General features: G+C 30.6%; 1 protein-coding gene across 1 annotated transcript in view; it reads right to left on the bottom strand.

Annotated features, from left to right (window-relative positions):
- The window catches only part of eya (eya transcriptional coactivator and phosphatase 2), a 16,009-nt gene extending 2,263 nt beyond the window's left edge, over window positions 1-13,746 (bottom strand). Inside the window, exons 1-10 of the mRNA XM_014424386.3 lie at window positions 13,725-13,746; window positions 13,067-13,158; window positions 12,881-12,996; window positions 8,959-9,070; window positions 6,523-6,585; window positions 5,629-5,792; window positions 3,270-3,359; window positions 2,876-3,077; window positions 1,485-1,599; window positions 116-237 (exon numbers count right to left, since the gene is read on the bottom strand). Of these exons, the coding sequence (XP_014279872.3) occupies window positions 116-237; window positions 1,485-1,599; window positions 2,876-3,077; window positions 3,270-3,359; window positions 5,629-5,792; window positions 6,523-6,585; window positions 8,959-9,070; window positions 12,881-12,996; window positions 13,067-13,157 (1,075 nt within the window). The 5' untranslated portion in view covers window position 13,158; window positions 13,725-13,746. The remainder of the gene's footprint in view (window positions 1-115; window positions 238-1,484; window positions 1,600-2,875; window positions 3,078-3,269; window positions 3,360-5,628; window positions 5,793-6,522; window positions 6,586-8,958; window positions 9,071-12,880; window positions 12,997-13,066; window positions 13,159-13,724) is intronic.
- Between the last annotated feature and the right edge of the window lie 6 nt (window positions 13,747-13,752).

The raw sequence follows: 13,752 nt of genomic DNA, 5'->3' as shown, positions 1-13,752 counted from the left end.
TATATATATATCCTAATTCTAACTGAGCAAATTCATAAATTATGAAAATATCACATGGACGTTCTTTTTTTACTAGGTATTTGACATTTTTTTAAAGCAACTATTAAGTACTTACCAATTTTGGAGGCTGAATAAATGTTTTCTACGGGAAATACATTTCCAAGACCAAAAAGAAGTGTTTTTGCAAGAGCTGGAACAAGTTGGGTGGTTGTAACCATGACATTAACACAATTGTCCCTGAAAATAAAATAGTAATAAAACACTTTTAAACACCTTTTTAAAATTATAATTAAATCAAATTTAGATATTTACCTATATGTACCTATTGTACCTAGAAGACACCTATATAATTAAATATTACAATCATTCACTTATTAATACAAAGTACAAGAAAAGAGTAGACAATTTTTAAAAGTCCAGATGAAACTATAAAAACTTACAAATAAGAATATAATTTATGACCATTTATATATTTAAATATTACTACATTTTAATAATTAATTAATTTTTATTTGTTTTGTTTTTTCTAATAACTATTTTTTATAACAATATGATATCAAAAACATTTGTATTTCAGAGGTACCTCAATTACACCAAGTCATAAGAAATCAATACACTTTAGATGATTGTTTTGGATCAATAAGTGAAATATCAGAGAATATCGGACAAATATCAAATTAAATATAGGAATTTGACCTGGGTTGGAATATACATGAGATCTTGAGAAAACATGTTTTGTTTCCAAATTTTAGCAAGCATACATTTGTGGTAGCATTACGGTTGTTTTATTCCCCTGGACTCTGCTTCTCAGTTAATTGAATTATTGATAGTAATAACCTTTGATATAAATTTTTATTGAGAATGATTATTGATACAATTATATTCACTAACAACAAAAATTTACTTATCCCTTATGTTATAGGTTTATACAGTAACAAACTTCTAAAGTTTATATGATTCTAATCATTCTTCCATGACAGCCATAGTCCAAATGGCTTGAACAGAGCATAATCCACAAGTAATGGGGCTTTTTAAGGAAGATTTTAACTTTCAGAAACTTACTAATGGTACAGATTTTTTAAACTTTTTCTTTTAGAAAAGCTGAAAAATTCACCAAAGCATTTTTTCCAGGTCAAAATAAACTTGATAAATTTAGTGTGATGCTCTCTAAAGCTTACTATATTTGCATATGTAATAATAATATTTGCATAATTCTATAAATGAATAGATTAAATAAACAAATAAATCCTATTTTTGATTAAAAATAATTAGTAACCTGTCACACCCCAAATCATCTCCTCGAAACTATGACCTAGGTGTAACTTTGGTATTATTTGTTTAAATAATATAATTATATAACTTAGTACAACAATAAACTAAAATTCTTCAGAAAAGAGTGGGGGAGGGAGGTTGTGACATTTTGGAAGACCTTAATAACAGTTAGCAGAACCATCATATTTTAAAAACAAATTACTGATATTTACCTAGCATGTATATGATTGAGGCATTTGGTTGCTAATGTTAACCAATTATCTGTCACTGCTTCAATCTCGGATCTCAAGGTTAACCACTGTTCCCTCTTAGATGGGCCAATAAGACCTGGTAAAATAAAACAAAATTTAAAAAAAAAAAGTATTTATTTTTCTACAATTATTAATTCAGGCTGATGTGACAAAAGTTCTATTCATTCCTAATAGTTTTAATTATTCTTTTAAAAGGTCATACCTGTGAAAAATTATGTGAAGTAATAGAGGAAACATAAAAATTAGTTTAACAATTAGAACTATATTTTTCAGGACTTTCTGGCCTAAACCAAGTTGAATCCCAACAACATGTATCTGTCCATGGCTTCCATACTTGTTTCGATGGATCAAATTTTAGTACTTTGGCTTTGATTCAGCTTTGTGAACTAAATATTTGATAGAAAAGTTTATTTATAAATTGAGTTTACAAATTATTGTTACAAATAACAAAGAAGCTAATTTTTATTTTTTCTAGGTCATCTTCTCTTGTTTATTGTTCTATTCTTCTGTTTTATTTTATTGAGGCATATCAATATCACCTTCACAGTATAAAATTACATAATAATGATTATTTTTCTTTCTTTCATTATGCTTGTCACTTGTGAATGTCATACTTTAAGAAATGCACAAATTCATAAATGATTATCCCTCAAAATGAGCATTCTAATAACAAAGATCTATGCTACCAGAATATCTAGTGATAACCAAAAATATCATGATCAAATCAGATTATTATTAAACTTCAATTTTTTATTAATATATCAAGATGCTATAAATAATGCTGTCTTATAGTTCTAACAACTATGTAGAATAGTTGGTATTCTAATCAACAAGTAGATGGTTTGCTCTGAGAAATATATTAATTTTTATGGTAAGCATGATAATGAAATGAAATATAAAATATAAAAAATTAGTATTGAGAAATGAAATGTTTTTAAAAATATAATACAGAAGTCTGTAAATTTAGCAAAAAAATATAATTATGAGAATTTTTTCTTTTTGAATAATTCACTAGAGTAAAGTGAAGATATAAATTATTACTAACCAGTTAATCATAATTATTTTGTAAATGAAATAGCATCTTTGAAATTCTTTTAATAAGAAATTGAAAGATATAAGACATTAAAAACAATATACTAGCCAATTCCCACAATTCCTTGGCTGTTAAGCCATTCGGATATGTGCTGATTAGTAGAAATGGGCTGTCACATTAGAAACTAATTTGGCCTTACATATAATAAAAACTTTTAAATATACAGGCTTGTTCAGTAAACTTTTGGGATTATCTATAAATGAATCTAGAAAATGATACAAATAAATAAATTTATATTGAGTAAATGTAACATTTTCACCTCCCACAGAAGCTCTATAGTTGTTATATGTTTCTCTCATCTTGCGATATCTAAAGGCTAGTTTTCTCATCCAATCAACTCCCCCACGAAGTCCAGAGGAAGCAACACATGAGGAAAATCCATCAGTAGAAAAGTTATATCCTGATAAATCCTGTCCATTGTCATCACTTGAAACATCATCAATGTGAACTTGATCACAATCCTGAAAATGAAATAACAGATGACAAGTTTTTCTTATAGAATTATATAATTGAAATGAGGTAAAATAACATAATAGATGACAGGTTTTGCTTATAGTATTCACACTATCGGTCTGATGTAAAAATATATTTTAAACCAAGATAGTCAGTTAAAAATTAAGCTATTTAGTAAACAAAATATAAAAACTTAATACCTCAACATCATTGAAGAAGAAGTGTGCATCAGCTAAGTCAAAAATCAGTGTTTCCATTTTATATCCCAATTGAACGACAGATTGTGAATCCTAAAAAAAAAAAATTCTGAAAGCTGTACATTTAATTATTATCACAAAAATAATTACTAATGAGATAGTTCAATTAAATAAAAAGGTGACAGTGGTGAATATCTGGAAGATGATTTGGGAAAATGGTTAAAACCCAGAGTTGGTTACAAAAGTATTGTGATGTTCATAAAAGGTTATTGGACTGATGTCCTAATAAAAGTTGAGTTTGATTTTCTTTTCTCATCCAACTAGTAACAGCTAAATTCATAATAATTTTTGGTATTGTTAATTCATAAAAGATTTCTGACAATTTCAAGTGATCCTTTTGGAAAGATAGTTCCTCTTTCAAAGGTTAATCTGATTGAGTAATGGCTATGTCAGGCCTATTTTAGAATATGGAATCATGAACTGGGAGATTGCTGCTGCCTCGAACTTCCAAAAGGTCTCAACTGTAAAAAATCCAGAACTAAGGATTATGACAGGAGCAATGAAGACCACACCAAAAGGCAAATGAGAACCCTTGTGAAGCTTCCCTCGATGGAGGACAGGAGAGATGAAACTCCTGCACCTAAATGCAAAAACCAAATCTGTTCTGAACAATTCCTTTATAAAAAAATAGCAGAAAGAATAAAGCACTCTGCAAATCTCATCAAAGTAGGCATCTGAAGTCCATGAAAGACTGGTGCTCATAGAACGATCAAAAGTAGAAGATAGCCCTCCCTGACTTGAATCTCTAAGACCACCAATCTTCCTAAGCAGGGATGGTATCAAAAGCAAGAACACGCCTGAGGACCTTATGAGGTGTCTTTCTCTGCAGCACATAAAGAGCAAATACCCAAAAGACAAGTGGACTCAGGTATATACTGACAAATCAGCCAAAAATGCAATAATAAACAGAGGAGCCAGTATCTATTAACAGTTTCCTGCAGGGAAAATTAGTGAAAAGGCTGTTCTAATTGGCTTTGCTTCATTGAATTATTGGGCAGAGCAAGAAGCTATCTGTGAAGTGTCTAAACTGCTTAGGAAACTAAAGAGCCCAGAAAGCTCGAAAATTGTGTTACTTACTGATGCAGCATCAGCAGTATTGCAGACCCTCAAGTCGAAGTGGGAAAAGGCCTGAGAAAACTAGCAAAGTAGCTTGGAAGCCTAATGATCATATGCGAGAGAGTTGTCCTGCTATGGATCCATGGACACTGTGGCCTGACTGGAAAAGAGAGGGCAGACCAGCTGGCCAAGGAGGGGGGCCTTGGGTCCACAGTTCAACTGTTACCTAAGCCTGGACAAAATAAAAATGCATAATAAAGCCACTATTAAGCATATGGAGATGCCATCCACCAACTCACACGACGAGAACAAATCCTTATCTTTCGCCTATGAACAGGGCAGAACCGCCTCAGAACCCACCTTTCCTGAAAGTTCCATATTGGCTGTGGTCCTCTCTGTGAGTGAAGAGAGGGTGAGCAAAATGCTAAGCACATTCTCCAAACATGCAAGCTTTTCTCTGAACAAAGGAGACTGATGGGGTGAGAGAAAGCTCTATGAAAGTCTGGAGGACCTCAGATGAACAATGGAATTCCTCATTTTAATCTCTGACCAGGCCATCTTATAGAAGAATGTGGAAGAAGATGATGACCAGAAGTAGTAAGTAGATAGATAGAAGTAGATATGGAATTCTTAAAAGAATTGGTTAAAAGATATTCAAGCCATTGTCAAAAAATGTATTCAATAAATCAGAGATACACAAACATAAGTCACTTTTTTGATTTAGCAGCAAGAACAATAGCTATAAGAACGTAATTCATTGAAGAGACAAAGAGTTAGAGTTATGAAGGTATACATGAAATTTGAAAAAAAAGTTACTTAAAACATAACAAAATGAAGTAATTAGCTAAAATTTCTGAATAGAAGGAAAATTGAAATATATTAATAACAATAATTAGGGTGAGATGAAAATTAATAGTAGCATAAATATTATGTTTTTTTTGTAAATTTAATTCAATTGATGTTGGGAAAAAAAAGTTAAGAAACTAAACATAGTTTAACTAAACTAAGAATAGATAGTTTTCCAAACTAGGTTTAGTTACTTTGAACTTTCCTATTCTATCAACATTATCATTTTAATAAATTTTTATCCATTTTAAACTTGAGTAGCTATACTAAATAAATATTCAAATTACAAGGTATTAATAGAAAATGACAATAACGGAGATATTTTGGAGGAAGATAAGTATTTCTTTATTTTGTAATTCAATGAATACTAAAAAAATAAATTGTCATCATAGAATTGCACCTTGTTATATTTTGTAGCATATGATCCTGTCAATAATGAGTGAAATATTATAATTGTTTCATCAAGATCCCAGATGAATACTCTCTCCAACTGACCATCCAATCCAGAGCTAGGACTGGGAGGACCTGCTTGAGTCATACGTCGACCTCGACCACGTCCCACTTCTAGACATTAAGAAACCATGATTAAAACCAAATACACTATTTATATTAATTAAGAATTTTTTTTTAATGTTTTATTTTCAGAATAAAAATGAGAGAGATAAAAATATAAACTTTCAAAAGAACATTATATATGTTACATATAATATGATATTATGCTACATACATAATATAATATTATGCTACACATAATAGGTATCCAATACCTCATAACTAAAATCTTAAAAAACTGTTTTCTAGTAAAATACATAATCTGATAACCATTATAATAGACTAGGAGGCGGTATACAAAATATGAGGATTCTTTTTGGAGAGCTTCGTGACACCACATATTACAGGAATATATCATAATTCAAATATATCTAGATAAAATAATCAACTTAGATTATTTATCTATTATTCATATTATTTAAGCTGGATAAAATAATCTACAGCTTAGGTTCTTTCAGAAATCTTTGATAGTCTAACAATGGGTTTTCGAAATAAAACAAATCATTAACAGATAACTATTACATTTTCAAAGAGCAAACTCTGTGCCACAAACACAATTATTGTAAAAATGACTGATAAAATGTTTTATCAATTTCACTAACATTTCAATAAAGTTTTAACCAATAAGTAAACAGATTGAGGGAAATTGATTTAAAGGGTTAGAAATTCTTTATGATAAGATAAAAAATACTTCTGCCAACAGAAAGGAAACATGCTGTACTAAATAATAACAAATACTCACTATTATCTGTCCGCCTATTTTCCAGTTTTACTGGACTGGTAGGTTCACTTGTAGCAGGAGAGTCTAAAAATAAAAAAAAGAAAAAGAAAAGCTTATAATAAAAATTAAATTTCTCAACAAATTAAGCTTATAATTTAATTTATTTTATAACCTAAAAAGGACATGTTAATAAGTTTATTCTTATCTGTTTTTCTTCCTAGACTTCAAAGTTGTATGCTGTGTTACTTTTTTTTTTTTTATGATGGCCAATTTAGATGCCTATAATGGCGACTGAAGGTGGAGAATATTTTAGAATGAAAGTTTAATAACCTGTACAAAAGCCACAATAACCTGTACAACGCGGTAATTAAATCTATATTACAATGCAACGCTTTTCCAAAGAGCTAATTCAAGAAAATTCAAAATCATTCATCACTAAAACATACGTATAAAAAAAATTAATATCGAATAAAAAAATAGATTAGAGGAATAAATTTACTTTATTATATTAAAACTTTTCGTGACTAAATATTTACTTTCGCTTCTCTAAAAAGGCGGGAAACCACTATTTTTTAACCAGACTATTCTTAAAATTCCGAAGGTACCCGAGTATTGACGGAGAATTTCTTTCCCGCTTTAGTTAGTTTAGGTTATAATACACGACATTTTTCAGCTGCAGTTCCCACCACGTTTACTTCTTCCAAGTTTTAATCAGGCAGGAAAGTCCTACCTTTCTCTCTCTCTCTCTCTCTCTCTCTCTACCTACCTTTTCTCCTCTAAAAGGTGCCCGTGTGCATTTATCAGGTAGACAATTTGAAGTATTTTTTTTTTTATATAATTGGATATGATGAAAACAAAGATCTTTACGATTACTTTCAATACAATTTGAACTTGAAATTGAATCTTTTCCATCAGGGGCTGAAGAATCCAGACTGCGTAAAAGATCTAAGATCTTCTTTCCTCGGCTCATGATTTAAAAAAAGGAAACACAAGAGGTGTCTAGGTGAGTAAAATGCTCAGTCTTACCGTTGCGAGGAGGATAGGGCAAAACTGAATTGAGTATAGGTGAAAAGGTAGAAGAAGGAGTAACATAAAAAAGCGTTAATAACGAGATCAAAGGTTAACGGGAAGGCAGACAAAAGTATGAACAAAAGAGATGAAATATTAGGAAAATATAGACTTTTTTCCCAATATGAGCAAAATGCTCAAGGCTACACCTCTCCCGGGTTGAATATCGATATTTGATACACCTCTGATGTTTACGACCGACGTTACTCAAGGATCCATGTACTTTTTAACTCTACTGTCTGACAATCTTCGTTGTCTTGATCGAAGTAGCGAGTAATTCAATTTTAAACGAATATTTGGGAATCGGTCACCTCTACGACTTTTCAGAGTTAATGGGGTTATCGAGGTACACTCTGGTCAAGCAATAATGGTTTTTCACGTTTTTGGAGGAGCTAAAGTAAACATTTAATCTATTTTATATTATCTACTTCTCATAGAATTAACTAAAAATATAAAACATGTTTTTTAAGGTAGGAAAGATTTTTAAGTGAAGTACAATGGGCTCCTTAAATCAGAAAACTTAAAAACCAGGCTTTTTTTTTTACTAACTAAACAGTCATATAAATGATATATAAAATTTTTAAAATTAAAAATAAGGGAAACAAATTTCTTTAAATACTGTAAAACTAAATTTCATTCGAAAATTGTCAAAATTAATTTTTCTCCCATTTAAAATATTTCACAAAGCTTTTAAATCACTATCAAGGATGGTGGTTAGACATAAAGTTCAATATGTATTGGGTAAAGAAGTAGAAGACAGCCCTCCCTGGCTGGTATCAAAATCACAGAGAACATTCCTGAAGAACTTATGAAATATCTTTCCCTACAACAACTAAACACCAAATACCCAAAAGACGATTGAACTTGAATATACACTGACAGATTGGCTACAAATACAGAGGCTGGTATCCATTTGCAGTTTCCTGCAGGGAACATAATAGAAAAGGCAGTTCCAACTGACTTAGCTTCTTCGAACTATGGGACTGAGCAAGAAGTTATCTGTAAAGTATTGGAACTGCTTAGGACACTAAAGAGGGCTCATGGAAGTCTGAAGGACCTCAGGAGAACCACCAAATTCCTCTTTTTAATCCCTAACTTCGTCAACTAAGGGAAGAATGTTAAAGAAGAAGAAGAATATGCATAGGGAATCCTTTTTATTCTTTACTCACATATTTTTTCAAGAACTATTGACACTTATTAAAGTGGTTCTGATCATATTAATAAAAATGTCCTTAAATTCATATCATTCCCATTCGTAAGTAAATTTAAGATTTTTGTACATTATAATTTAACATATTGTATTATTAAAATAGCATTTTAAATAAATTAGTATAGCTAAATAATATACACATTGAGATTATCAGTATTTTAGAATGCAGATATTATTACCTGGTAGGCTGTGCTGAAGATATTGAGCATTAGGTTGATAGTATTGTTGATAGTAGCTGGCAACTGCTGCAACTTGCTGACCAGCATAACCGGCTGGATATCCACTGTATCCCTGATGGATACCAATGAAAAAGAAGTTATAATAATTTCAAAACAAGACAAATATAATAAAAGGTTTGTGAAACAATCGACAATTTGGTGTTTTAAAATGATACATTTTTAAAATTATTATTTACAATAGATTTGTGAAATAATTTATCATTCAGTATCTTTTAATAACTAAAAAATGGTTTTAAAATATTTTTTATCACTAATTAGCAGTAAAATTAATCTTTCCCTGTGGGAGAGGGTAGCTCACTGGTAAGGCAATGTGTTACTAACTCCAAGGACCCGGGTTCGAATACAGTTGTGGCAGATAATTATTTCAATTTCACTGTAGCTGTGAGTCAGCCCTATGAGTTCAGAAGCCATCCAGTGTCCACCCAGCCTCATAAAATGGGTAAAAATCTGGTGGTCGAGCAGGGTTTTGACCACATCACCTCCTTGCACAACCATTGGTCTAGTAACAATACTGTATGCCTAACTCTTCATGGGTTGTAGTAGTACAGATTTAATTTGTTTTAAATTTTAATATCTTTCCCTACCATAAGAAACCTTATGGAAGAGCCATGGATTTAGAAGGCTAGATGTTTCAAACATATATTTCATAGTACATAACTTAGATACACATTTATTTACACTGCTTTATATTAGTTATTTTATGAATAAAATCAATTTAAAACATAAGATAAAAGAAAAAAAATTATCTCCTGATGTATATGAAACTATCATTAAAAAACCTTGAAGTTGAACATACCTGAAAAAATAAGAAAGAAAGTGAAATTGGTAGACCTAGTGGAAAGGATGTCAATAAAACTTGTAAGTAATGGCTCCAAACATGGATTTACCGCACTAAAGTACCCAAAAACGAATAGGTATATGTTCTAAATCTTTAATTAAGAAAGATTTATTTATTAAGATTAATTAACTACCAATTAATTATTAATTATAAACATTAATAAATAATGTTAAAAGTCACATCTTTACCATCTTACAGAAGAAGCTGACAAACAAAAATTAGTTAGAAAATAGAAAACATTGTTATTTGATTTAATTTTTTTTTAATATTAGGTGAAGTGCCCTCTTTGTTCCAGAATACCCTTGCATCTTATTACCAGTCTGTTTATGATGAGATCACTATTATCCATTAGAATTTTCTGCCAAAGCCTAGGTAGAATGTTCTACAGTTCTGAAAGCGAGAGAGGTTGTGGATTTTCGGCTGGTAACTTTTTTGAAGAGAATCCCGCACCTATTCCTGGATGTGGTCCAAATATGTCATTGGCAGATTGTGAGTATTCACTGATAATTTTATCAAAGTATTGCTAAACTGTCTAATGTTCCACAGCCACCCATGTAAATCCCAATTCATACTCATACTGTGATTGCCATTCCACTTCCGTCAAAACTGCCACTAGAGGAATGTATTGAGGTAAAGTGCATAGGGAAGTTTTTCTATAAACTCTTTGGTATGTATCAATTCATTTTTGAGTAGTTGACAGAGACAAGAAGGTAAAAGTGCATTATAAATGTTGACACAAGAGAACAAGAATAGAGCCATCAACAGGCAATAATAAGATGGGGCAGAAAAATATACAATGGAAAATCTGGACTAGAGAGTATCCAAGGTCACTTAAATACAGTGATGCCACTAAGGATCTTTCCAGCACCAGAAGTTTGATGACATCAGGTATTCAACCTGTACCATGGTGGAACCAGGACACAATAATTTAGAAGATAAAATATACTCAGTTCAGACCAAGATAAAATAAACAGTCCAGCAATAGTTGCTAACGTACATGAGTAATGAGAGGATGAATTTGTAAGAGTCTGTTAAGAAAATGCTTTTTTTTAAAAAAAATTTGAACATTGTATTACAAGTTTTTGAAACTTCTTTATGATGTGAAGTTGTTTTGTTCATGAAATAATTCATAATAAAATCAAATTTGTTTCATGTTGAGAAAATAATAAAGCTAATCTTTTTCATTATGAATTGTTTTATCAAATGTATATTTACACTCTTAAGTCAAGTTTATAGTTGAATAGTTCTAATATTAACGAGGAAACAGAGTCCCTACAAGAAAACAAATTCTGTATTTGAATAGAAGTGTTTATAGTGAAGTGAAGTGGAAGCAACATTATAGAAGCTCTGGAGTGTGGTGCAAAGAAAGTTAAAAAAATTTGAACCAATTGGGTGCTCTCAGCATTGTTCAGGTCAAGTTGTCACACGTTATCACTGTTTGGGGTTCGCTTTTGCAGTGTATTCTCCTATTTTATTTGGAACAATAAAGTTTTTTAATTCATTTTAATCACATCATTGTTTAAATGGTTAAAGACATCCTATTGAACTAATATTGTGCTGAGATTGATAATTAGATTAAATAATTTAATTTTCTTTGGGTATGATTAGAGTAACTTTAAATCAATAACAATGTAGTGCAATACACAAACACAATGAAAAATGATGTCTATATTTCTCTAAGTGTATCCAATGTTTTTCCAAGAAGTCTTCACTTGGACATCATTATCCCAAACACATTAATGTATTTGCTAGTATCAATTAAAAAATGAATGCAATATGAGGAATACAAATAATCTGCCATCATAATCATAGTAAAGACAAAAACACTACTTCAACATTGAATAGTTCTGATTACAGCCGCATGGTACATGTATCTACAGTTTAAAATAATTTATATTTTATTATTTTAAACAAAAAATATCACTGAGCCTCTCTCCTGGAGTGTTTTTTTCCCCAACTCTCCACTATAAACTTGACCTTATAGTAAGTGAAATATTTTTATAAAATCAAAAATTAACAAATGATGAGGTAATCAATATAAAAATCTGAAATGTTGATAGTGATTGTATAGTTTAAACAAAGAGGGCGGTTTGCAGTCGAGCGAGTTAAAGCGCCACCTTTGGCTGACTCATAACTGCAACGGCACCGGTTTGAATCCGGTCTGGGGGGTGACTTTTATTTCTGTAGTGGTACCATGGAAATAAAAACTCTGCTCCCAACCATGGTTAGAATAGGGTGATGATCTGTAGATAATCTCCCTCCCCCTCCCCCCCTTATATCGGAAATGACTAAGTAGGGGATCATTAAAAAAAAGTTTAAACAAAGAGGAAGATTGTAGATTTTACAACAAATTATTATAAGTTAAATAATAGTTTTTCAATCCTACTGTTAATTTATTTATGTGTAAGGAAATGAAAATGCTTTTAAAGTTGCCACTTTCAGATTCTAAGATGTATAACACTATTGTAAATTAAAAGAAATTGCACAATAGAATAAAAGAGAGATGATCAAAACTTCGACGGACAACTTCAATTGCCTGGAAATGTTAAAGAAAGAATATCCAGGTAAGAAAATCTAGGCACACTATGTATTTTAACCAACTCAATGAGTAGGTATGGATGCATATGATTATCTAATAAGTATGTGAATCTGTATACATTATTTTAAAGTTTCTGTTTAAGCAAAATATTTTTTTTTTATTATATATATGTATATATAGTTGACCATAAAAATTTAAATATAAGATAATGGTCAGGGTTGTGGTCAAAAAATGGAACAAATAGTTATAAACTATTTGTTCCATTTTTTGACCACAACCCTGACCATCTTCTTATATTTTTTTTGTATTCTTTTCATTAATTGAACATAATGTTTATGGCAGGAAACAAATTAGTCTTTAGCTGTATATTCTATTCTTCTATACTAAGAACCAACATCATACTCCAATGCCACCATATATTCTGTAACATACATTTTAATCAATACTGTAAATAACCATCGTTATTAATTAATTATGTCACATACCTGCTGATCATAGTTCTGAGCATTGTAACTACTAGCAGTGTATGAAGAATAAGGATTCTGTTGATAACCACTATAGTTCAAGTAGCCATTGTTAACTTTGCATGTACTTCTGTTTCCTAAAATTACAAATAGCTTATTTAACAATTCAAAATCTTTATGTTCACTTCAGAAAGCTAGCTAGCTTACCATTAGGCAAAGGGTATGTAGTTGATGCATAAGGTGATGCATAAAAACTGCTATTATAGCTACCACTCTGGGGATTATATGTAGCTGTCATACTAAAAGCATAAATATGAAAACATTAATTATAAGGAAAAACACTAAACTAGATATGAAGATTGAAATATTATGAGAAAACATAAATTTAACAAAAACAAGTTAATACAATCTTATAAAATGCATAAAATTCCAACAATACAGTAGATACATTTTTTTTTTTTTTAAAGGCAATCCTCAGCAAAGGTGATTACCTAATACATTGAAACTTCTTGTAACAAACACTTTTCAGTGACAGAATTCTCTATTTCATGAACATTTTTCATTCCTAACTAGTTTATAATGTTTTTTATTGCTTATGTTTGTAACCTACATATACTGGTACAAATTGGAATAACTGATAAATGATAACTCCAATTTTCAACTATTTCTTTTTTCATCTAAGAGAACTGATTTAAAAGCCAAAAATTACATACCAAAATATTAAGTGTTTTGAATTATGCATAATTGCAGGAAGCATAGGTGTCAGCATTGAATGTGGATGTTAGCCAAATCACAAACAGTATCAATACAAACACATAGAAAAACAGTTTCTAGGTACGATAATAGAAAATAGCATATATAATACCTGTTATAGTATTGGCTAGGTGGATTGT

This window comes from Halyomorpha halys, unplaced genomic scaffold, assembly GCF_000696795.3.
Source record: "Halyomorpha halys isolate HHAL.00 unplaced genomic scaffold, Hhal_1.1 Scaffold468.1, whole genome shotgun sequence".
In the NCBI taxonomy this organism is placed as follows: domain Eukaryota; kingdom Metazoa; phylum Arthropoda; class Insecta; order Hemiptera; family Pentatomidae; genus Halyomorpha; species Halyomorpha halys.
Note: the sequence above shows the minus strand (reverse complement) of the source record. Positions and strands in the feature narration are given on the sequence as shown.